Source organism: Hyaena hyaena, unplaced genomic scaffold, assembly GCF_003009895.1.
Source record: "Hyaena hyaena isolate Hyena2069 unplaced genomic scaffold, ASM300989v1 scaffold_333, whole genome shotgun sequence".
In the NCBI taxonomy this organism is placed as follows: domain Eukaryota; kingdom Metazoa; phylum Chordata; class Mammalia; order Carnivora; family Hyaenidae; genus Hyaena; species Hyaena hyaena.
In genome coordinates this window covers 1,665,634-1,688,391 of record NW_024080963.1, presented here as the reverse complement: position 1 = coordinate 1,688,391, position 22,758 = coordinate 1,665,634, and the positions used below count along the sequence as shown (strand labels likewise).

General features: G+C 36.2%; 1 protein-coding gene across 4 annotated transcripts in view; it reads right to left on the bottom strand.

Annotated features, from left to right (window-relative positions):
• ELF2 (E74 like ETS transcription factor 2) overlaps positions 1 to 22,758 on the bottom strand; it is a 97,166-nt gene that overhangs the window by 56,133 nt on the left and 18,275 nt on the right. For all 4 annotated transcript variants that reach the window (XM_039249138.1, XM_039249134.1, XM_039249137.1 and 1 more), the window contains exons 2-3: positions 12,577 to 12,664; positions 10,686 to 10,925 (exon numbers count right to left, since the gene is read on the bottom strand). In XM_039249138.1, the coding sequence (XP_039105069.1) occupies positions 10,686 to 10,757 (72 nt within the window). In that variant the 5' untranslated portion in view covers positions 10,758 to 10,925; positions 12,577 to 12,664. The remainder of the gene's footprint in view (positions 1 to 10,685; positions 10,926 to 12,576; positions 12,665 to 22,758) is intronic.

Genomic DNA, 22,758 nt, shown 5'->3' with positions numbered 1-22,758 from the left:
GTCACAAGGGGGCCATTTCTTCAAATTATAAACATTATTTCTAACCTAGAGTTCTTTAGCCAGTCAAATCAACTTAAGAAAATAAGGAATTTTCTCATATATGAAAGATCTCAAAACATTTATGTTGCATACATCCTTTCTCAAGAAGCAAGATTTGATTTCATCAACACAAAAGTAAAATTTTAATAAAGACAACTTAGGATATAGAATACAGGAGGTCCAATATGGGAAAGAGACAACAGTAACCTCTTGGAGGACTGTCAGGAGAGCTTCCAGAATGCCAGCTATACACTGCATGTAAAGGGCACCCGGTCTGGATTGCTGAATAGGACTCCGAGGACAGCATGATAAACGGTCGTCACCAAGATAATCCCTGGCATTCTTCCTACGGACAGAGTGTCCAGACAAGCCTATTCCAGGTTTGTATGCGTATCTGGCTTGCTTTGATGCACCTATTCACTCCACCTTGCCTTGCTACCTGGAGCAGCTAAGAACACTCATTTCACCTCTCAGATGTATTCTGCTTTGATCTACTTTTAAGTGTTGGAAGAAAACACAAAAAGTTTAGAAACAAAAACAAAAAGAACAGCATTCTTTCCACGTGACTATAAATTTACCTGCCGAATAATCCTACATCACCAGGTCATAGCACTGCCTGAAACCTGACCCATATGGCCCTATGTTGCCAAGAACTAACTCATGACAATCCTTATTGATTTCCTGAGTAGAACTTCTTGAAATGCAGTGAACTTGATGCCTAACTAGTCCTCCTTTTCCTGGAAGCTTTAATCTAACTATAGTAGTGCTATCCTTTCCTAACTCAGTTAGTTTGGGACATTATTCATTTTTTCAAAGTAAACACCATGTTGTTTAGGAATATATCCACAAACAATAAAACTATAAAGAAAAGTAAAGAAATATTACCCCATAAGTCAGGATAATGGTACCTCTGGGGATACTAAAAGAGGAGCACAGTTAATATTCTAAAATACTAGTAATTTCTATTTTTCAACCTGACTGATAGGTAATATTTTTTTTGTTATTCTTAAACTAAAACACATATATTTTACACACTCTTATTTTGTATCAAACATTTCACAAAAACACTTTAAATTACAAAGGTATGATAAATTAAAAATAAGCAAGCCTTGGGGTGTCAGGGTGGCTCAGTCAGCTGAGCCTCCAACTCTTGATTTAGGTTCAGGTCATGATCCCAGGGTCATGGAATGGAGCCCTGCATCCGGCTGAGTGGAGCCTACTTAACATTCTCTCTCCCTCTGCCCCTTTCTCCTGCTCACACACACACACTAACTTTAAATAAAGTTAAAATTAAAGAAATGAAAATAAGAAAGCACATGAATAGCTCACACTGAATTTCCTACTTTGTATAAGGCAAAAATTTTTAACATAAAAAAAAAAATCCTTGGGCCATGTGGATGACTGTTGGGTAGCCAACTCTTGATTTTGGCAGGGGTCATGATCTCAGTCATGGTATTGAGCCCCCCAGATGGCTCCAGCTGGGCATGGAGCCTGCTTGGGATTCTGTCTCCCTCCCTCTCTACATGCATGAAGGAAAAAAAAAATCCTTTCCCACAAATTGGATATACTAACAGTTGAAATCTCCATGCTTCTTACTCAGCTTTATAACCACAACCTACAGGCAGTATCACCTAGCTATAAACTAGCTGTTAATGAGAAGCATGGGATAGGTAAAGACTGATGAGATTTCCACTCATCAGAAACTAAGAAAGCAACATCGTAAGTGGCATTTGAGCTGGTACTGACCCAGGCAGTAAATATCTTATTTATAGATAACACAAGGAATTTATAACTTATTTCATTCCTCTGAAATATAATATCTTTAATAGTAACATTAACCTGAAATTATTGTATATTGTGAACTCTCCACCTCCACCTTACCAGTAGGAAATAATTCAGATTTTCTAAACTATGAAATACTTGAGGTGTAAAATTCTGTACAAGGCCAATTCCTCCATCTATTCCCTCTTCCCCACCAATTAGGATTCTAGACCCAGTCTTCTCTCTCATGTATCTTAGTTGAGTTTTAATATTTCAATGGTTCTTTCATTAACTATAAAAAAGCAAAAATCTTTATTAAAAAATTCAACTCTTCTTTCAAGTGAACTCCAGATCTTGGCTTCTTATACCTGTGTACATTTTCAAATGTCTAACTCTTTGACTCATTATCTACATATGCCTTGTAATCTGCATTCTACTGCTTTACTGAAACTATTCTCTTAAATGTCAGTAAGGACTAAATTCTATTTGTCTTCATCCTCCTTTACCTTTCTGCAGACTTTATATACTTACACAGTTACCTCATTTAAAAAAATTATTTCTTCCATCTTTTTTTTTTCCTCTTCCTACCACTCAACTCACTACACTCTGATTCTTCTTCCATCTCCAGTGACAGAAATATAGCCAACCTACTAAGGTCCTGTCCTCAGCATTTCCCTTTTTACTCTATACTACCTTCCCTGGCAATGCTACCCATTCTTATGGTTAAAAACAGCACCTCTATGCTGATGATTACTAAGTATCTGTCTTCTTCTCTGAGCCGTCTTCTGAACTCCAGAACCAAATTTTAAACTACCAATTTAACATCACTACAGGAATAATCAGCTAAAACTCCAAGCTTAACATGTTTAAATGGAACAAATGATCAACATCTTTCCCCACCCTGTGTTCTTCTCTAAACCTTTTAACAAAAAAAGGAGAGATTATAATGTTTATACCTCTCAAATTCCCTTGAAAATTAAATATCTGCCAAGTTCTTGGTATAGTGTTTAGAATGGAGTAAATATTCAATGAGTGATAGCTATTTATTACATTGTAACATAGTGACAGTATTCAAATCTACCATTTGCTCTCAACTTTGGAGGGCATCTTTCCATGTTACAATTAGAATTATATGTATTACTTCTTTGTACAAAAACCTTTCATGACTTTCCATTTGTCTAAAAGGAAAACTAAACATACAAAACAATGATTTTTAAGACTCTTCAAAATACAACCCCCAAACAGGTATTGAATTGACTCAGAATGGGGGATTACAGAAGAATTCCTAGAACTGGGCCCTGAATGGATGAAAAGGATTTGGACAGATGTGGAAGGCAATTTCAGGTACAAAATGAGCATCAGCAAAACTCATGGAAACTCTCACATTTGGGAATTAGGGGCAACTCAAGAGCTCTGTGAAGTAATGTGGAAAATAAGGCTGTAAAAGGTGGTATATCAATTTCTTGGAGCTGACATAACAAAGTTATGATAAACTCATAAACTAGGCTATAATATTCCTGCTACTGTCCCTGCTCTTCCTTTCCCTTCTATTCTATTCTATTCCATGTTTACCTATGAGTCAATTTACCAGATCATACAGTTAATTGTGAACTTCAATTTAAAAGGACTGTCAAATTATATTATTTTATATTCCCACTATAAATGCAGGAGAGTTCCACTGCTCTGCATCCTTTCCAACACATGGTATCCCTCTGTAATTTTTGCCATTCTGTGTAAGTATGTAGTAGTGTGTCTCTGTGGTTTTGTTTCCCTGGTGTTGAGTAATACTGGGCATTTTTTAAAGTTTATTGATTTATTTAGAGAGGAGAGAGTGGGGGTGGGGGGGCAGGGCAGAAAGAGAGAGAAAAAGAGAATCCCAAGCAGGCTCTGCATCATTAGCACAGAGCCCCATGCAGGGCTCAAACTCAAAAACCACGAGGTCATGACCTGACCCAAAACCAAGAGTCAGATGTTAACCAACTGAGCCACCCAGGCACCCCATTGGGCATTTTTATATTCATTTATTGGCCATTTATTTTATTATCTGTTCAAAGCTTTTTCCCATTTTAATGGATTATCTCCAATTTATTATTTTATATATTCTGAATATAAATCCTTTGTCAGTATATATATTGTAAAGATTTTTTTCCAATCTTTGCTTTGCCTTTTCATTTTAATGGAATTTTTTTCAAGAACAGTTTTTAATTTAAATGAAATTCATCATTTTTTTCTTTTAAAGTGTTTTCATGTTTTTTGTGTTCAATCTAAGAAACCATGGCCTATTTTAAGGTTGAAAATTTTTTCTATGATCAATTTTGAGTTATTCATTGTGTATGATGTGAGAAAGGATTGAGTTCATTTATTTGCATATGGATATCCAGTTATTCCACCATTACTTGTTTAAAAGACTATCCTTTCTCCACCAAATTACATTACCACCATTACTGAAAATTAATCAGCCTTGGGCCACCTGGGTGGCCCAGTTCATTAAGTGCCCAACTCTTGATTTCAGCTCAGGTAATAATCTCACAGTCATGAGATTGAGCTGTGTCGGGCTCTGCACTGACAGCATGGAGACTGCTTGGGATTCTCCCTCCTCCTCGCTCTCTGCCCCTCCCCGTCTTGAGTGCATGCACAAGTGCTCTCTCTCACTCAAAATAAACTTTAAAAAAAGAAAATTAATCAGCCTCATGTGGATCTATATTATGTTCCACTGATCTACATTACCTGTTGGCATGTCAATTCCTGCCTTAATTACTGGAACTTCATGGTAAGTCTTTAAAGCAGGTGCATAAGCCCTACAACTTTGTTTTAACAGAAGTTCTCTAATCCATAAACATGGTATAACTCTTCATTTATTCAGGTCTTTAATTTCTCTCATAGTATGTTGTGTTTGTCTGCATATATATCTTTTAATTACTTCATTAAATACAACCCTGTGTTATTCTGATGCTGCCTAACAGTACTGCATTTTAAATTTCATTTTCCAATTGTATTTTGCTAAAATTTATGAATACGATTTTTACAGTGTCACTTGTTCTAAATTTATTAGTTCTAACAGTTGTGTAGAGTTCTTAAGAATTTCTATATACATGATTTTATCCTTTAGAAATAAAGTTTTAATATCTCTTTTCCAATCCATAGGTCTTCTCTTTTTCTTGCCCTGTAAGCAATGTTTCCAGTGCAATGCTGAACAGAAGTGGTTAGAGCAGATATCTTTGCCTTAGTATCAACCTTAAAAGGAAAGCATTCCCTTTGTCACCTTTAAGCACGACATTGGCTGTGGGTTTTTCACAGATGCACTTAACAGGTTGAAGAAGATGCTCTTATTCCTAGTAGGGACTCTGTATAATAGATGTTGAATTTTTGGCAAATGGGTTTTGTGCGGTCACTGATATGATCATATGATTTTTCCTTTTTATTTTGTTAATGTGATGAATTACTAGATTGATTAAACCTACCTTCCTGGGATAAATCCTATTTGGGTCATATGACCCCTTTTATATGTCACTGGATTCAATTCCTAGTATTTTATCAAGAACGTTTTTATCTAGGCCCATGAAGGATATTGTTTGAGGATTTCTTTTCCTATGTTCACTGTCTGGTCTTGGTATCAAGATAATGCTGGCCTCAAAATGAGTTAGGAAATGCTACCTTGTCTATTTTCTAAAAGAGTTATGTAAAATTAGTATTATTTCTTTCCTAAATGTTTGTTAGATCATCAATAAAGCCATTCGGCCCTGGAGGTTTCTTTGTGGAAAAGATTTTGACTAGGAACTCAATTTAAGATATAGGGCTATTCAGATTTTCTATTCCTCTTGGAATGATTTTCAAGGATTTGCCTACTTCATCTGGATTGCCAAGCTTATGGGCATAAAGTTGTTCATAATATTTAGTGTCTACACTAACGAGTCTTTCATTCCTTATATTAGTAATTTTTGCCTTCTGTGTTTTTTTCTTTGTGCAGTCTACTTGAGATTTATCAATTTCTTAATCTTTCCAAAGGGCCAGTTAGTAGATAATTTCTCTACTGTGTGCCCACTTTTTACTTCACTGACTAGTTTCTATTTTTACTATTTCCTTTCTTCTACTTTGGGTTTAATTGGATCCTCACATTGTAGCTTACTGAGGTGAAAGCTTGAATGATTTTAGACTTTTCTAATGTAAGTATTTGAAACTATAAATTTCCCTTTAAGCACTGATTTAGCTACATCCTTCAAATTTTGATTATGTTTTCATTTTCATTCAATTAAGATATTCTCTAATTTCTCTTGTGATTTCTTTTTAATCCATGAGTTATATAAAAGTGAGCTGTTTAATATCCAAATGTTTGAGGATTCTGAAGCATTTTTTGTTGTTAATTTCTAACATAATTCTGCTTTTGTCAAACAACTTTCTCTGTATGATTTCAACACTTTATTTTTTTTAATGTTATATCTATTTCTGAGAGAGAGAGAGAGAGAGACAGGGTGAGCAGAGGAGGGTCAGAGAGAGAGGGAGACACAAAATCCGAAGCAGGCTCCAGGTTCTGAGCTAGCTGTCAGCACAGAGCCCGACGTGGGGTTCAAACCCATGAACCGTGAGATCATGACCTGAGCTGAAGTCGGATGCTTAACCGACTGAGCCACCCAAGCGCCCCTGATTTCAACACTTTAAATAGTATTGAGATGTATAGGCACACCCGGCTGGCCCTGTCGGTTGAGTGTCTGACTTTGGCTCAGGTCATGATCTTATGGTTCATGGGCTTAAGCCCCACATCGGGCTCTGTGCTGACAGCTCAGAGCCTGGAACCTGCTTCAGATTCTGTGTCTCCATCTCCTTTCCTCTCACTCTCTCTCTCTGCCCTTCCCCTGTTCGTACTCCATCTCCCTCTCAAAAATAAACAAACTTTAAAACAATTTTTTTAATCTGGTCTCAGTTATTCCATCACAATCTGAAGTGGAAGAACTCCCAATCTTGTTTGTCTGAAAGCAGATACTCTCTAAAATTGTACTTGCTGGTTTTTAAAAACTCTATTTAAATCCTCTTTTTATTTTTTCCAGCATTAATTCTCATTTCTATGAAACTTACCTGCTACACATTTCTGTTTCAAAAAACTGCTCTGGCTATTCCTGCACATATACTCTTCCATACAATCTTTAGGTCCATATAATCAATTTCTCACAAACTTGATCTAACATTTGATAGAAGTAGAATTAAATATATAGATATAGATTAACTGGAAGAAACTGACATCCTCCACAATATTGACTCTTTCCATCTCTCCTATCCAAGTACAAAGCACATCTCTTTGTTTACTAAAATCTTCTTTATGTGCTTCAGTATCATGAATTCATTGTCTTTAAAGAAGTCCCATATATCTTTTATATTTATTTCTCAACATTTTATATATTTTTGTTAATTTTCTGAGAGGAATCTTATTTTCCATGATCTCTTCTAATTCCTTACAAAAGAATGCTAAATATTTTTATGTTAATTTGTACCTACCAAACTACCAAGCACTCTTATTAGTTCTAATGGATTTTCATGGATTTCCTTGGATTTTTCCAGGTAGATAATCGTATTATCTGAAAATAATAATTTGGTCTTCCTAGTAATGTTTATATATTTTTTCATTATCTTGCTTGATTACAGGAAAATACTAAACAATAGTTATAGTAGTGCTCATACTTATTGTCTTTCCTATTTTTTTAATTTTTATAATGTTTATTTTATTTTTGAGAGAGACAGAGCATGAGTCGGGGAGGGGCAGAGAGAGGAAGGGACACACAGATTCTGAAGCAGGCTCCACCAGATGCAGGGCTCAACCCCACAAGGCGCGAGATCATTACCTGAGCGGAAGTCGGATGCTTAACTGACTGAGCCACCCAGGCACCCCATCTTCTTTCATATTTTAAAGTAATTACTCCAGGGGTACCTGGATGGCTCAGTCGGTTAAGCGTCTGACTTTGGCTCAGGTCATGATCCCACGGTTCCTGGGTTCGAGCCCTGCGTCAGGCTCTGGGCTGCATCGGGCTCTGTGCTGCATCGGGCCCTGTGCTGACAGCTCGGAGCCTGAAGCCTGCTTCAGATTCTGTGTCTCCCTCTCTCTCTGACCCTCCCCTGCTCATACTGTCTCTATCTCTCTCTCAAAAATAAATAGAACATTAAAGAAAAAAATTTTTTAATAATAATTACTCCAGTACTACATCATTAAACAGGATTCTTGCTATTGGTTACATAAGCTATTTCTTATAATGTACAGAAATATACATCCATATTTATATTATTAAGAGTTTTTATCAAGAATGGATGTCCAATTTCATAAAATATCATTTCATCAGATATTTTATCTCTATTAACATATCATAGGTAATATTAGTAGGGATATATGTTATAATAATGGTTTTCTTAATACTGAATTATCCTTGTGTATCTAACTCTATTGGTAATGGATTTAATATATGACTGCATTTTATATATTTATTACTATTCCATTTTTTATTTTTGCACCTATACTCACTAGTAAGAATGTAGTTGGTATCTTTGGTTTTTGGTCTCTGTCAGAAATAAAATTATTCTAATTTTATAAAATGTATTACTTTTTTTGAAATGTATATATTTTGAGAGAGTGAGCACGTGGGGGAGGGGGAGGGCCAGAGGTAGAAAGAAAGAGACAGAGAATCCCAAGTGCAGAGAAGACAGTGCAGAGCCTGACTCAGGGCTTGATCCCATGAACCACGAGATCATGACCTTAGCCTAAATGAAGAGTTGGACGCTTAAGCGACTGAGCCAACCAGGCACCTCAAACGTATTAGTTTTATAATCAAGAATAAAGTTTAAAAAACAAAGCTTAAGACTCTGGAGCTATAATTATAAAATCTTACAGGTCATTTTTTTCATTCCACCCTACATTCTAGAGTATAAATCTTAAATCTATCTTGCACATACCATTATCCTCAAAACTCCCTTTGCAAAAGTAAAAGAGATTTCAGGCACTAGGGGCTTTTCAAGTTCTTCCTGGAATTCTCTTCCCCCAGAGGTTTCTATTTCTACAGCCCAATCACTTGCTTTATTTTAGTATAAACAAAAATGCTGCTTCTTCAGAGAAGGCTTCCCTGACCACCCTAACTGAAATATCCTCTACCCACTCCATTTATCTCTGGTCCTGATTTATTCTTCATAGCCATTCTGAAATATTTTATTCCCAATTCCTAGAAATGTAGTTGACAATTGGCAGTAAGTGGTCAATTAATATTTGCTGAAGGAACAAATGAATGAAATTAAGTGGATTTCTACACAGTATAATTAGAAGAAAAGTTTCCCAGAATAATTACCCCATTCTGGTGCCATACTACCTAAAATGCCTGTGACTAGCCATAAGGCTACCACATAAATCATTAGTCAATAATGCCTTGGTAAAATGATTTCATTTATCAGATTCTTTCTTCCGTAATCAGTTCTCTAAGCCATGAACACCTGGGATCCATGTAAAAGAAGAAAAATAAAAAGAGTCTTCCAGAAACAAACTGTTGTACTCTTTTTTTCCAAATAATAATGATACCAAACCAGCACAAGATAAATATATTCTGCCTAGTGTTCTTGGTGGCCCTCTTCTTAGGGTTAAATACAACAAAGGAAAACTATACAGCAAAGGGAAAGCATTGGGCAAAGAAGCAATAGTTGGTCTGGGTGATGTGGAGGGGATGAAAGTCCCCCCCAGTTCCTGAACTCTTTGGTGAATCACACCTAGAAGTGGTCATACAGAAAGTGAATCTTCAAGGAAGAAGTAGACACTGATTATGAGAATTTAGTATGTTCTGTTAGCTGGACTTCTCTTAATGGACTTTGAACCAGTTTTAGATTCAAATATAATAGGAACATTCTGGTTACCAAGTCCACTGAGAACAAAGGAAAAGAAGTACCTTCATTTTATCCCCTTCCCACTGAATTTAACCATAGCTACCTTGGAATACTGGACAGACACAAACAAGCAAGAAAAAGAAGCAGACTCCAGAACACACAGCTTGATATCCTAACTTGTTTCTTGGTCCTGTCACTACACCACTACGCTGGTACTAAGGACCAGTAAGAGTAGTATCTTTCATAGAATACAAAGAAAACAGATTTTTTAAAGACAGCCAACTCTCCATTTGTCCACCTCATCTCTTACCAAATATTTGTCTATTATTGTGACAGATTATAATTTAGATCCTTTCCAGTATTCAGTCTTTACTGAATGGTGGGAACAGAAGCCAGGCCCTGGAAGTTTGTATGTTTCTGGTACTGTTATTTTTCTACTCCTATCTCCTATTCTTGGATGTTATCAACAACAAGAAAATAACCACATATGCTAATGATGCAGAGTTCTATATGTATAAAATTTGAAAACCTTTCTTTTCTGATTTATAAATCATCCAAACTCTTAAGTACACATATAGGATTAAAATATGATAGATCCCCATGCTGAATTAGATATGACAGAACAACGAAGGAGGCAAAGATGGCAAATAAAGGAAATAGAATTTCCTTTCCTTGTAATTTGAGATGAATTTAATTTATGTATTTAGGTACACTCTATACCTGCAAATTCTGTAATCCAAAACAATGGATTTTATCAGGAATTAAAAGATATCTCTCCACTAATACTTTGTGTTCTTTCTTTCAACTTTTTCCTCCCAGTTCATTCCAATAGATGCATGTTCCAACAACTCAGGTGAGCCTGGAGTTAATTATCTCAACCTTCTATTACCTAAATTATATAAGGACACATGACATATACATGTACAATTTCATGCATTGTACATTTCTACTCTCAAATATCTGTCTCCCATTAATTTCAGAGTTAGTTCATGTATTGATTTCTATGAACAAAACAGAAATGTAATATACACTAGATGCCTAACCTCTTCATTTTCTACTCCATTGCTGGAAAGCTCCAAAACAGAACCTCCACTGTCAACCACTGCTGATGTCATTGTTTATTCCCTGAGGAAGCTTCAAACGCTATTAACCAATGTAATTTAAAGGTTCATGGATGATTGCCAATGTTATAGGTTTGCATTATCATGTTTCAAAAGTCAATAAACATGGAGTGAAGTAGATATCCAGAAATCCAATCTTCCAAAGATGATTAACCAGAGAGCCTAAAAAGAGGAAGAATTTGAAAAATTATTAAAAATATACAGGAAGGATATAAAGCACAACCTATTTTACAATCTAATCTTTGACATTTTTGTAAACTAAAAGGAACTAGGCTTATAAAGCCCTGTGTCAAAAGAGGGCAGTAATGAGCACATTCTACTTCTTAGAGCTGTCAAGTTCCTAAGCAATCTATTGCAAGCAAGCTATTGTACATGGACCACCTTATGATATTTGTTTCTTATTCTAAGAGAGAAAATGTTATAACTTTATCCTTTTATAAAGATGTACTTTTATTCCCGAAATATTTTGGTAGACATTTTTAAAACCTTTTATGCACTGATAACAAAATATTGACTTCTAAAATTATTTGCCTGTTTAACAAATCAAAAGATTTACTGGTTTGTAAATATTTCATTCTTCTTCTTTGGCTCATTTGGTTTCTTTCTCTAAATAATATAATTAGACAAAGGTCTTTTGCTTATGGTAACAATCTCATTTAGTGTTCACATTTTGAATACTCTACAAGGACTGTAAAACAGATTAATGTGAGTTGTTTATATTTTCAAACAGAGAAGTTTAAAAATAAAGTCGTAAAATCACTTGGAATTCCTTTAATATTACTTTATCATTCTTCCCTCAGTAATTATTTTGCTTCTGGTTAAAAATTCAACATAGCAAATGATTTCAAATAAACATAATCCACGCTTTTTTTCCCCTAGCAGAAAAGACTGTCAATATATAATATATACATAATCTAGATTTATGCTTTAGATAATTTCTAAAAGGTTATATTTTACTGATTTTATGTATATTAAATTTTTCAGGGGCGCCTGGGTGGCTTAGTCGGTTAAGCGTCCAACTTTCACTTAGGTCATGATCTTGCGGTTCGTGGGTTCGAGCCCCGCGTCGGGCTCTGTGCTGACTGCCAGCTCAGAGCCTGGAGCCTGTTTCAGTCTGTGACTCCCTCTCTCTCTGACCCTCCCCTGCTCACACTGTCTCTCTCTCTCTCTCTCCTAGAAATAAAATAAAACATTAAAAAAAATTTAAAAAAAATTTTCAAAGAGAAATTAAAGCTTTCTTTTTTCTTTTTTTTTTTTTTTTAGTAGACTCCACACCCAGCATGGAGCCCAACACAGGGCTCCAACTCAAGACCTTAAGGTCAAGACTTGAGCTGAGATCAAGAGTCTGACACGTAACTGACTGAACTACTTAGGTGCCCTGTAAAATTTACTTCTTACAGATTTTTTTGATATAAAAATTAAATAATGCAAAAAAATTAAGCATAAAGAGAAATGAAGATATATTTCTAATAAACCATTCCATTAATATTATGTCCTACATTAAGTTTGACTACTGATACCACACAGATATGGAAAGAGAATAATAAAGAATTTCCATAAATTTATACAATAAAAGAAATACCTAGAAAAAAATTTCACCATACCTCCTAAGATTCATTCAGGACTACGAGTATTCTTTTTGATCTTATCAACAGAAAATGGGATAGGACACATTTGTATCTTAACAATTATTAGTAAAAATCCACAGTACACATCACACTGAAGCTCATTACTATCATATAAGGTAACAACTATTTTCAATTTTTGTTTTCTTAACATATAGGTAATATTGGCAGAAATAAAGTTTACTTACAATTTGAATGTTAAGTAGTCTAAGCATCGTTCACTATTTTCACAACTTGGTAAGAGCTAAAATATAAACCAGCAGTTCTTTGGAACTACTATTTGGGGGGAAAAAAGACAGCATTAATATAATTCCATTTAAAAATATTTTGCCCAAAATAGGTATGATTCAGACAATATGTACTTACTACAACAAACCATCTGCAAATCCTGATAACACACATTATATAATGGACATAATAAAGAAGTTTTTTCTAGGCTATTGAGAATCAGAAGTTTTTAACAAACTTAAATATTTAAGTCACCACTAAATTGTGAAATTATTGAATAATGACAGATCCAACATGTATGGCCTATGCCTCATATTATGGACTATATTTCAATCAACCAATAGGATTTTAACACATGGCTGCAGGTATAACCCCTGATGCCCAGGAGTATAAAATCAAGTTTAAAAAGACTAACCCAGAAAACTACTGTAAAACAAAATTAACAATATATTATATTGCCTATTAAGTCACTTTCCTCTTCTCTCACCCTCCAAATTTAGCTTGCATACACATCGAAACATCCCAAGCCTCCTCAAATAGCTCTCCTCCCTTCAAAGGCTAATCTATGGACCTAAGCACTGGATGTTAGGCCTTGCTCCATTGATCATTCCTTCCTCTTCTTTAACTTTCTCTTACTTAACTTTGGGTCCTTTCCCTCAATATCTAAACATTTATAAGACTCTTTCATCTTAAACATAGAGAAGTCCTCCTCCATAACTCTGCATGCCCCTCCACCTACTATTCTAGTTTCTTCTTTTCTCAGAGATGGTTTCAGAAAAAAACACTTATCTTCTGTCTCTACTTCCTAATTCCTCAGGTAGTCCTCCTTGTATGGAGGTTTGGCATCCAGCACCACCAGCTGAAATTTTTACTCTAAATTCTGATTGTCAATGAAATCCAATGGAGACCTTTCTGTTTTCATAGGATTTAATGTCTCTTAAATATTTGATACTATTGATCATTCCCTCCTTGAAACTCTATCTTGAATTTATCTTCTCCCTCTCTAGCTACTCTTTTTCAATTCCCTTCTACAGGCCCACCCCTAATTTTCAAGGGGCTTGGAGCAAGAGTACAAATGGAAGCCCACATTCCACATGCCTAAATATTTTAAAGTTATAAATTAAGCTAACAAGCTGATAAATTATTACTCTATCCTATCTTCATATATATACTTTTATAACAACCGAAAAGAGTGAGTTCTGATTTGGAATTCTCCCTGGGAGCATGGGAGTCACTCAAGTTCTTTTGGAGCTTGCCCCGTTTTCTCTTCCCACCTTTAGCTCCACTTCATACTATAAGGAGCCAAATATATATACACGTAAACATCCCATCCCACATGTCCAAATTCTGGCCACATGCCTGCAAACAGCTGCTGCTAGGTCATCCCTTGGGCCTGAAGAAGCCCATACATGTGTTCAGTCGAGAAAGGAGAGAATCAGGGAAGAAGATTTGAAGGGCCACATGGGCAGGGAATTCTGGGATTCAAATACTCAGAGCTTAATCTAGAAATGGGTACCAGATGGACTAGTTCCTTCGCACGTTCCCCCTTCCCCACCCCTGCCCACCAAATCCTCATCCTACCAGAAGGGTTAGAGCTAGACAAAGGCTAGATTTGGACCTCTTAAAGCACAAGGCCTAGAGCAAGGTTCCTGCTTGGTGAAGTCAAACAACAGTGCTACTCTCTGTTCAGCCCTTAGGTAGAGATGTTTTCAGGATCTCATCCCTAATTTTCTTCTGATTCTTTACACTCTTTCTAAGCTACCTCATATACTGCCATGGCTTCACGAAAATCTCTCTTCCAGTTTAAACCATTTTATGGGCTCCAGTTTGTCTACTAGATACTTTCTTGTGTCTACTTCCCTGTGAAATTAAATAGGGTATAAATAAATAGTAAGCATCTATTCCAGGCACTCCATTAATTTATTCAGTCATTCAACAAATACTGAGCACCTATTATGTTAGCAGTTTTCAGTGCTAGAGATGCAGCAGTGAGTAAAGCAAAAATCCTCATTCTTATGGGTCTTAAATTCCAACAGAAAGAGATGAAAATAAACAAAATATGTTTAACATACATGTAGATAGTGATAAAGGCTAAGGAGACAAATGAACCAAAGGGAAAGAATATTCAGCAGGGAAGAGAAAACTGTAATTTCAAGTTGGGTGGTCAGAGAAGAATTCACTAGAAAACTGACATGAATAAAGACTTGAAAGTAGAGAGTAAGCTGTGACAATGAATGGGGGAAGAGTCTTGTAGTCGAAGGAAAGGGAAATGCAGTATCTTCAGGAGGGAGTATGCCTGACTAGTTCAAGGATCAGCAAGGAGGCCAAAATGGCTGGAGTGAAGTGAGCAAGAGGAAGAAAGAGTAGATGATAGAGAATTAAGGGAAGGGGGTCATGTAGGCCCTCTTTGAGGACTGTGACTTTTACTCTGGGGAGAAGGATAGTTTTATGCAGAGAGATGACTTGATTATTATAAGAATCATTTAGAAGCTGGGTTGAGAACAGACAGGAGGCAAGCACAGAAACAGGGAGATCAGTTAGAAAGCTACTATAATAATTAGGTGAGAAATGACAGTGGTTAGGACCAAAGTGGTAGGTTCTGGAGAGAGTGAAAAGTGGTCAACTGTTGGATATATTTTGAAGGTAAACAGATAAGATTTAATAGCAATTTGGATGTGGATGTGAGATAGAGAAGAATTAAGAATGAATCCAAAGATAGCAGTCAGAGTACATAGGAATAGCCGTTAAATGAGATAAAGAAAAGTGTGGGAGAAGTCCAATATGACCCAAACTAAACTCACATTTTCCTAACATAGGAAATTGTGCTTAGCTCAGTAATGTACCCTAACACCCACACAAACTATCTAAAAAGAAGAGTTCCTGAAGTTGAGAGTTCCTGAAAAAGACTTCCATCAACATCATCATACTTTCCCACTCTTCACCCTATTTCTACAATCTTATATCCTCTGCCCTAGCTGAAGTCTTATCATTTCTCTATATTGTTTTAATGGCCTCATAATTTGCCTCTTTATCTCTAATTTTCCCACCCTTGAACTCCATTTCTGCAATATTAGGAAGATCCAAGATGGAATAATTTTAAGCCCCTCTCAAAATTCTTCAATAGTTTCTCATTAATTGCATCACTTTTACTTGAAATAGTTGCAACCTCTTTGCAAACATCCTAATTTAATAGGAACAAGTAAGGGAGATAGGTCTATTTTTCAGAAGTTATGAAATGTTCATTCTGATATGCTCAGGTATGGAAATCACAAATCTAATCCACACCCACTTGTCCAGGCCTATCTTCCTTTATTCCCTCTATCTAACTGTAAACCACAGTTGTTTACAGTTCTCTATGTTCTTCTCTCTTTTCATGAACATCCTTCCTTTGCTTGACCATCTGGCCAACCCTAGTTGTCTACAGGTCTCAGGTTGTAAGTATCCTCATCCTCTCATGCTCAACATCATTTTCTTTTTTTTTTTATTTATTTAAATGCAAGTTAGTTAACATATAATGTAATAATGGTTTCAGGAGTAGAATTTAGTGATTCATCACTTACATATAACACCCAGTGCTCATCCCAACAAGTGCCCTCCTTAATGCCCATCACCCATTTAGCCCTTCCCCCTACCCAACACTCCTCCTGCAACTTAGTTCTCTGTATTTAAGACTCCCTTAAAAAAAAAAAAAAAAAAAGACTCTCTTAAGTTTTACCTCCCTCTCTCTTTTTATCTTATTTGTCCTTCTCTTCCCGTATGTTCATCTGGTTTATTTCTTACATTCCACCTATGAGTGAAATCATATGATAGACTCAATATCATTTTCTAGGACTCTCCTTCCCCATCCACACCATGTGCCACCCTCACAAAAACATCAGGGAAATAACAGCTTCCAGTGGACCCTTTACTTGCCACCTCCTATCAACTCTATCCAGCCCAACACCTATGACTTTGTTTCAGTGCCTTCTAAAACCCTGCTCCTCTTTACCTTCCTGGTCTTATTTTGGACTACTTTCCCAAAGTAACAAATTTTTAAAATCTGTAGTTTATATCACCTAAACCAGGCCCTTTCGAATAGTAGATATACAGTAAAGACATGAGGAATACAGAATAAACATGTTCCAATCAGACAAGTATCTTCACTGTTCACTTCACATAGCATGCCCATCCCCACACCTATCCCTTTGCTAGTGTTCTTCTCTCACCAGGAAGGCCCTCTTTGGTTACTCAAATTCCACCTATTCCTCAACGACAAATTTTTCCCTACAACTGAGTCACCTCTTTCTTATCTCTTAACTACACCAGTTCTTTCAATAATATTTATTTAGTACTTACTATATCTAAACACTGAACTATGCCAGGAACACAAAAATAAAGTCAGGGGGTGCCTGGGTGGCTCAGTCGGTTAAGCGTCCGACTTCGGCTCAGGTCATGATCTCACAGTCCTTGAGTTCGAGCCCCGTGTCAGGTTCTGTGCAGAGCCTGCTTCAGATTCTGTGTCTCCCTCTCTCTCTGCCCCTCCCCCGCTAGTGCTCTCTTCTCTCTCTCAAAAACAAAATAATTTAAAAAAATTTTTTTAATAAAAAAAATAAAGTCGGGATTCAGCCTTCAAACAGCTTTAAAGTCTAGTAAGGAGAAACAATATAGAAGCAATTACAATCATGTAAATGCCATTAAAGAAACTACAAAATATAGTGAAAACATAAAAAAAGAAAAATCCAAGTCGACCTCGGAGAGTTCTAGTGACTTCAGAAAGGAATCACCATTTGCTTTGACACTTTAAGACAGGATAGAAATTGGCACAGCAATAAGAAGAGAAACAACTTTGAATGATAAATGCTAGTCTCAGGACTGAAAAGAAACTGTGAAAAATGAGAAAACCTTAAATATCACTCAGGAAATCTCTGCTCAGACTATAATTTAGTTGCTTACAGTACAAATCACACTCTCATCAAAAATAGTTTAAGAGGGGTGGCGCCTGGGTGGCTCAGTCAATTAAGCATCCAACTTTGGCTCAGGTCATGATCTCACGGTTCATGGGTTGGAGGCCCGCGTCGGGCTCTGTGCAGACAGCTAGCTCAGAGCCTGGAGCCTGTTTCAGATTCTGTGTCTCCTCTCTCTCTGACCCTCCCCTGCTCACGCTGTCTCTCTCTCTCTCTCAGAAATAAATAAAAAACATTTAGAAAAATAGTTTTAGCATATGACTTCATATAAAGTACAAAAACAAGGAATATCAAAGTGGGACATTAGAAATAGGACACTATATTAACAACAGGCTAGTATCACTGATATATAAAGAATGCTTAAACTAGAGGAATAAAGGACCAAAAAAAAACAAAAAACAAGAAAAAATAAAGAAAACACATACACATTTTTTGTACATTGGCCTTCAGGGGCATCTGGGTGGCTCAGTTGGTTGAGTGTCCCACTCGGTTTTGGCTCAGATCACAATCTCATGGTTCTAGAGATCAAGCCCACGTCAAGCTCTGTGCTGACAGCATGGATCCTGCTTGGGATTCTCTCATTCACTCTTTCTCTGCCCCTCTCCCACTGACACTCTCACTCATTCTCTCTCAAAATAAAAAACTTAAAAAAATTCTATTAAAGATTTTATACAATCTACCTTAAGATTACTACACATGAGTAAATGTGATATGAAGTCTTGTTCAGGTTCTAGTTCTCAAGTTGAATGATGGATTCTTGTGTGTTTAATAAACAAACAGCCATGCTTGGGCTAACTGTTTAAGTATGTCATGAATCAAGGATTATGATTCATCTAATAACTGGGTTCCAAGGAAGGGCATTTAAAACCATACTAATTTTATTATTTTCCCATCCAAAGTGTAAAAAACTAAACTGGTCTCTTTAAATATGTCATGCAATTTGAAAAATATTTGCTGATCCTTTGGCAAATTATCTTTTTTCAATTTTTTAACAGGCTATGTTAATTGTTTCTGATCTAATTGCTTCTTTTTTTAATGTTTATTTATTTATTTATTTATTTTGAGAGAGAGAGAGTTTGTGTGTGTGCATATGCACACATATGAGTAGGAGGAGGGGCAGAGAGAGAGAAGAGAGAGAATTCCAAGCACAATGTAAAGCCCAGTGCAGAGTCAAACTCACAAACCTGTGATATTATGACCTGAGCTGAAATCAAGAGTCAGAGGCTTAACCCACTGAACAACCCAGGTGCTCAAAGTTATTTTCATTCTTTACATAAAGTGTCTGGCACACTGTGAGCAATGAATGTCACTTAATTTATTATCATGTCTTCGTAGAATCTGTAAGAACTATACCACATTGCTAAAGCTTCATGTAAGAATAAAGCAGTAGCAGAATAGATGATAATTCCTAAAACCTAATTGTTCCTCATGCAAAACTGGGAAGTTCCTTCTTATAATTTGTTAAAGCAAAAATTAGGGGTGCCTGTGTGACTCAGTCGGTTGAGTGTCGAACTCCTGGTTTCGGCTCAGGTCATGATCTCACAGTTCCTGAGTTTGAACCCCACATCAGGCTCTGATCTGAAAGTGGGGAGCCTGCTTGGGATTCTCTCACCCTCTCTGCCCTTCGCTGACTTGCACTCTCTCTCTCAAGATACAGAAATAAAATTTTTAAAAAATTAGTACTTTTTTTTTTAGTACAACATTTTAAAGGGATAAAAAGTAGGGGCACCTGGGTGGCTCAGCTGGAAGAGCATGCAACTCTTGACCTTAGGGTTGTGAGTTTGAGCACAACGTTATGTATACAGATTATTTAAAAATGAACTCTTTAAAATAAAGGAATAAGGGGCGCCTGGGTGGCTTAGTCGGTTAAGCGTCCAACTTTCGCTTGGGTCATGATCTCGCGGTTCGTGGGTTCGAGCCCCGCGTCAGGCTCTGTGCTGACTGCCAGCTCAGAGCCTGGAGCCTGTTTCAGAGTCTGTCACTCCCTCTCTCTCTGACCCTCCCTGCTCACGCTGTCTCTCTCTCTCTCAGAAATTTAAAAAAAAAAAAATTAAAAAAAAGAAATACTAAATTGTGGGAATAAATGTGTTTAACCAATTTCTAAATCAAGTAAGAACCGGACAAAAGAACATGTACTAGGAAGTTTAGTTAGGGGAAAAGTAACAATCATAGTCAAGGCTTATGCCCTGACTTTGCTCAGATGTTTGAAAAGTCTCGAATCTGGTCACAATAGCCTCTTATATATCAAAAAGAGATCCATAAAAGTCTTAAAAGGCTGTTTCAACTGGCTTATAGTAGTCAAGCAACTCCTTTACAAGAGGCTAGAGCTAGAAGTGGTGGGAATATATTAGCAGATTCCCAGTCATTAAGAAAGCCTAAAGTAAAAATAAATAAAAATAAATAAAAAGGAAAGAAAGAAAAAGAAAGCTTAACATCTAGTTAGGTTCTATTCTAGAAAGCAAATTGGAGGGATTTTTCTTTTTTAAGGAGGGAAAAACTGCTAGTCTAGCAACTGTGATCCTAACTTAGTACAAATAATTCTAAAACCTTAGCCAACTTCCACACTTTCATGATTTAAAAAGGAAATAAAACTACCTTATAGAAGAATCTTTTTAATATTCTGATTTGATAGGATATTAATCCATTAAAGTGAATTTATCCTGGAGGAAAGTCAACAACTAGTTTAGTTTAGAATACTTGTCCTTCTTTTTCCTAATAATAAAGGATAATTAAAGGTAATACTCATACAGCATTTATTCTATGCCAGGCATTATTTTAAATTCATTACATGTATTACTCTATTTAATCAATACAATTCTACAAAACAGGTATTATCAGTCCCATTTTATATTGGGGAATACTTGAGACATGAGGAAATTCAAATAACTGACCCAAGGTCAAGCAACAGGCAAGTGAGTTACAATTTCAACCAAAGTCATCCGGCTCCAGAATCTTCAAGTTTTTCTGCCTCATGATTATAGAAGTATTTTTGGTTTTGTTTTATTAAAACTGTGAAAGAATCACATAGTACCTTTCCCACCAACAAAAATAGATTCCTCTACTTTCTTAATTGGCTCATAACATGGACTAATTAGAAGGCCTAAACCATGTTAAGTGGAAATTACATATATCTTATCTATATAAGTAGATAAATTTTTTTCTCCTTTCCAAAAAAAAAGTGGGGGCAGGGCATGGGCAGGGGGATAAATTCTTTAACTCAAAAATTCTCTCATGTAAATTCTGTAGGCCTTATGGAGAAAGTGACAGCATTAGAAATTTTTTCTACTTTCCTCTCTTCAGAGTTGAGATTGTTTGTTTATTAGAAAGAAATGCTGGCCTGGAATTCTGAATTAGCAGCAAACAAAGATTCTCAGACATAAGCCTTATATCCTAATTCAAGTTTACCCATATTTCAAGTAAAAGAACCTGGAACCAAAGTATAAACGTTTTCATAATGCTAAATAAAAGGGCCCCTGCAGGTGCATCTGGCTGCCTCAATATGTGGAGCATGTGATTCTTGATCTCAGGGTTATAAATTGGAGTCCCATGTTGGGTGTAGAGATTATTTAAAAATAAAAATCTATAAATCTATAAGTTAATCAATAAACCCCCTCCAGAAGCAACTAGGGGAAAAAGTACACCTACTCTCACTTTGAGGCATAAACTATTTACAAGGTTACCTAATTATGCCAAGGTTTACAGCTCCCTCCTCAAGTCCTGGAACATGGGCACATATGAGCCTACAGAATGTATAATCAGTGGATGAATGAACAAATGCATGCTTATTTTTTTTTGGAAGGACTAAATATCATCTTCTCCATTGTACCTAGGACTCTAATCACCGAGCAAAGGTAACACTTTTTCCCCAAGGTTAAAACATAAATCTTTAGCTTCAGCAGAGCAGAATTTCTTTCAGTCTTGCAGAGGTATGTCAAGAGTCTCACAGATCTCAGCATATAGTTGCACTCATGGATATAGTAAAGATATATAGTAGGTAATAAAATGGAGGAATCCATTGGCAAGCTTCTTTATACTCTCTCCTTCCCGTGAGAGGAGAGCAGGCTAAACTCACTCCTCCCACATCAACAAAAATGCACCAACATACATTTGCAATGTTTCTGCCCAGAGAAGTCCATCAGAGACTCAGCACCCAAAGTTTTATTGAGGGTTGCTCCTATGGGCACCCTCTGCCTCAGGTAGAACCAAATTCTAGACCCCCGGGAGGAAAGTAGGTGCTCAACATAAACCATCTTGTTTGCACAAACAGTGCAGGCACAGTGAAACATCCTTATCAGTTACTGGAAACACTCTGACAGTCAAGTTCCCAGATGCCAGACATGGGCCAACCCTGCAAACAGACCTTCCTAAAGAGAGTAGTCCAGACCAACTATGTTAACTATTACGTTAAAAGCTATTTGACTTCTCAAAGTCTCAGACTCATCTGTAAAAAGGAAAAAAAAATAACAGAAACTACTTCATAGCTACCATGATTATTACAGTGTAACTACCATGGTATTATTAACCAATATGACGGCAAGACTTCATAAGATCATTTGATAATGATGCAAAGGACTACAGAAAGTTACAGATAACATAAAGCTTCAACTTAAAACTTAATCTTCAACCCAGCAGCAACTTTTAGAGGAGGATAAAAACCATAATGATCGGGAATGAAGACGACATAGACCTCATCTTTTTCCTGTAAAATATATGGGAGGATTAAAATGTTTTATCATTATAGAGTGATATTATGATTGAGTTTAAATGCTTGGATATGACATAGAACAGCATCTCCACTTCCAAAAATTAAGTAAAAATTCATGAAGACAGACTTTCTGGAACATTCTCAACTCATCCATGTTACAAAATAAAACATAAAACATGACCTTGTCCTGGAAAGTTTATTTAAACGCACTATTAGAGAATGAAAAAGTAAGAAGAAACAATTCACTAATCCTTTTAAAAATGAATATACTTTCTAGTTCTTACTAATTATCATCTAAAATTAAGATAATCATTAAACTTAGAATTAGAATGGTACATGTTTAACAAAGAATTGAGATCTATAAGGAAAACCTACTTTTTTATTCACATATCTAAATGGTATCTACTGCAAGATTACACATAAAGTTACTCAGATTGGACAGTTTGTTCATGAAAACATTGAAACTTTGGCCTTCAAGTATAGATGAGAACTCC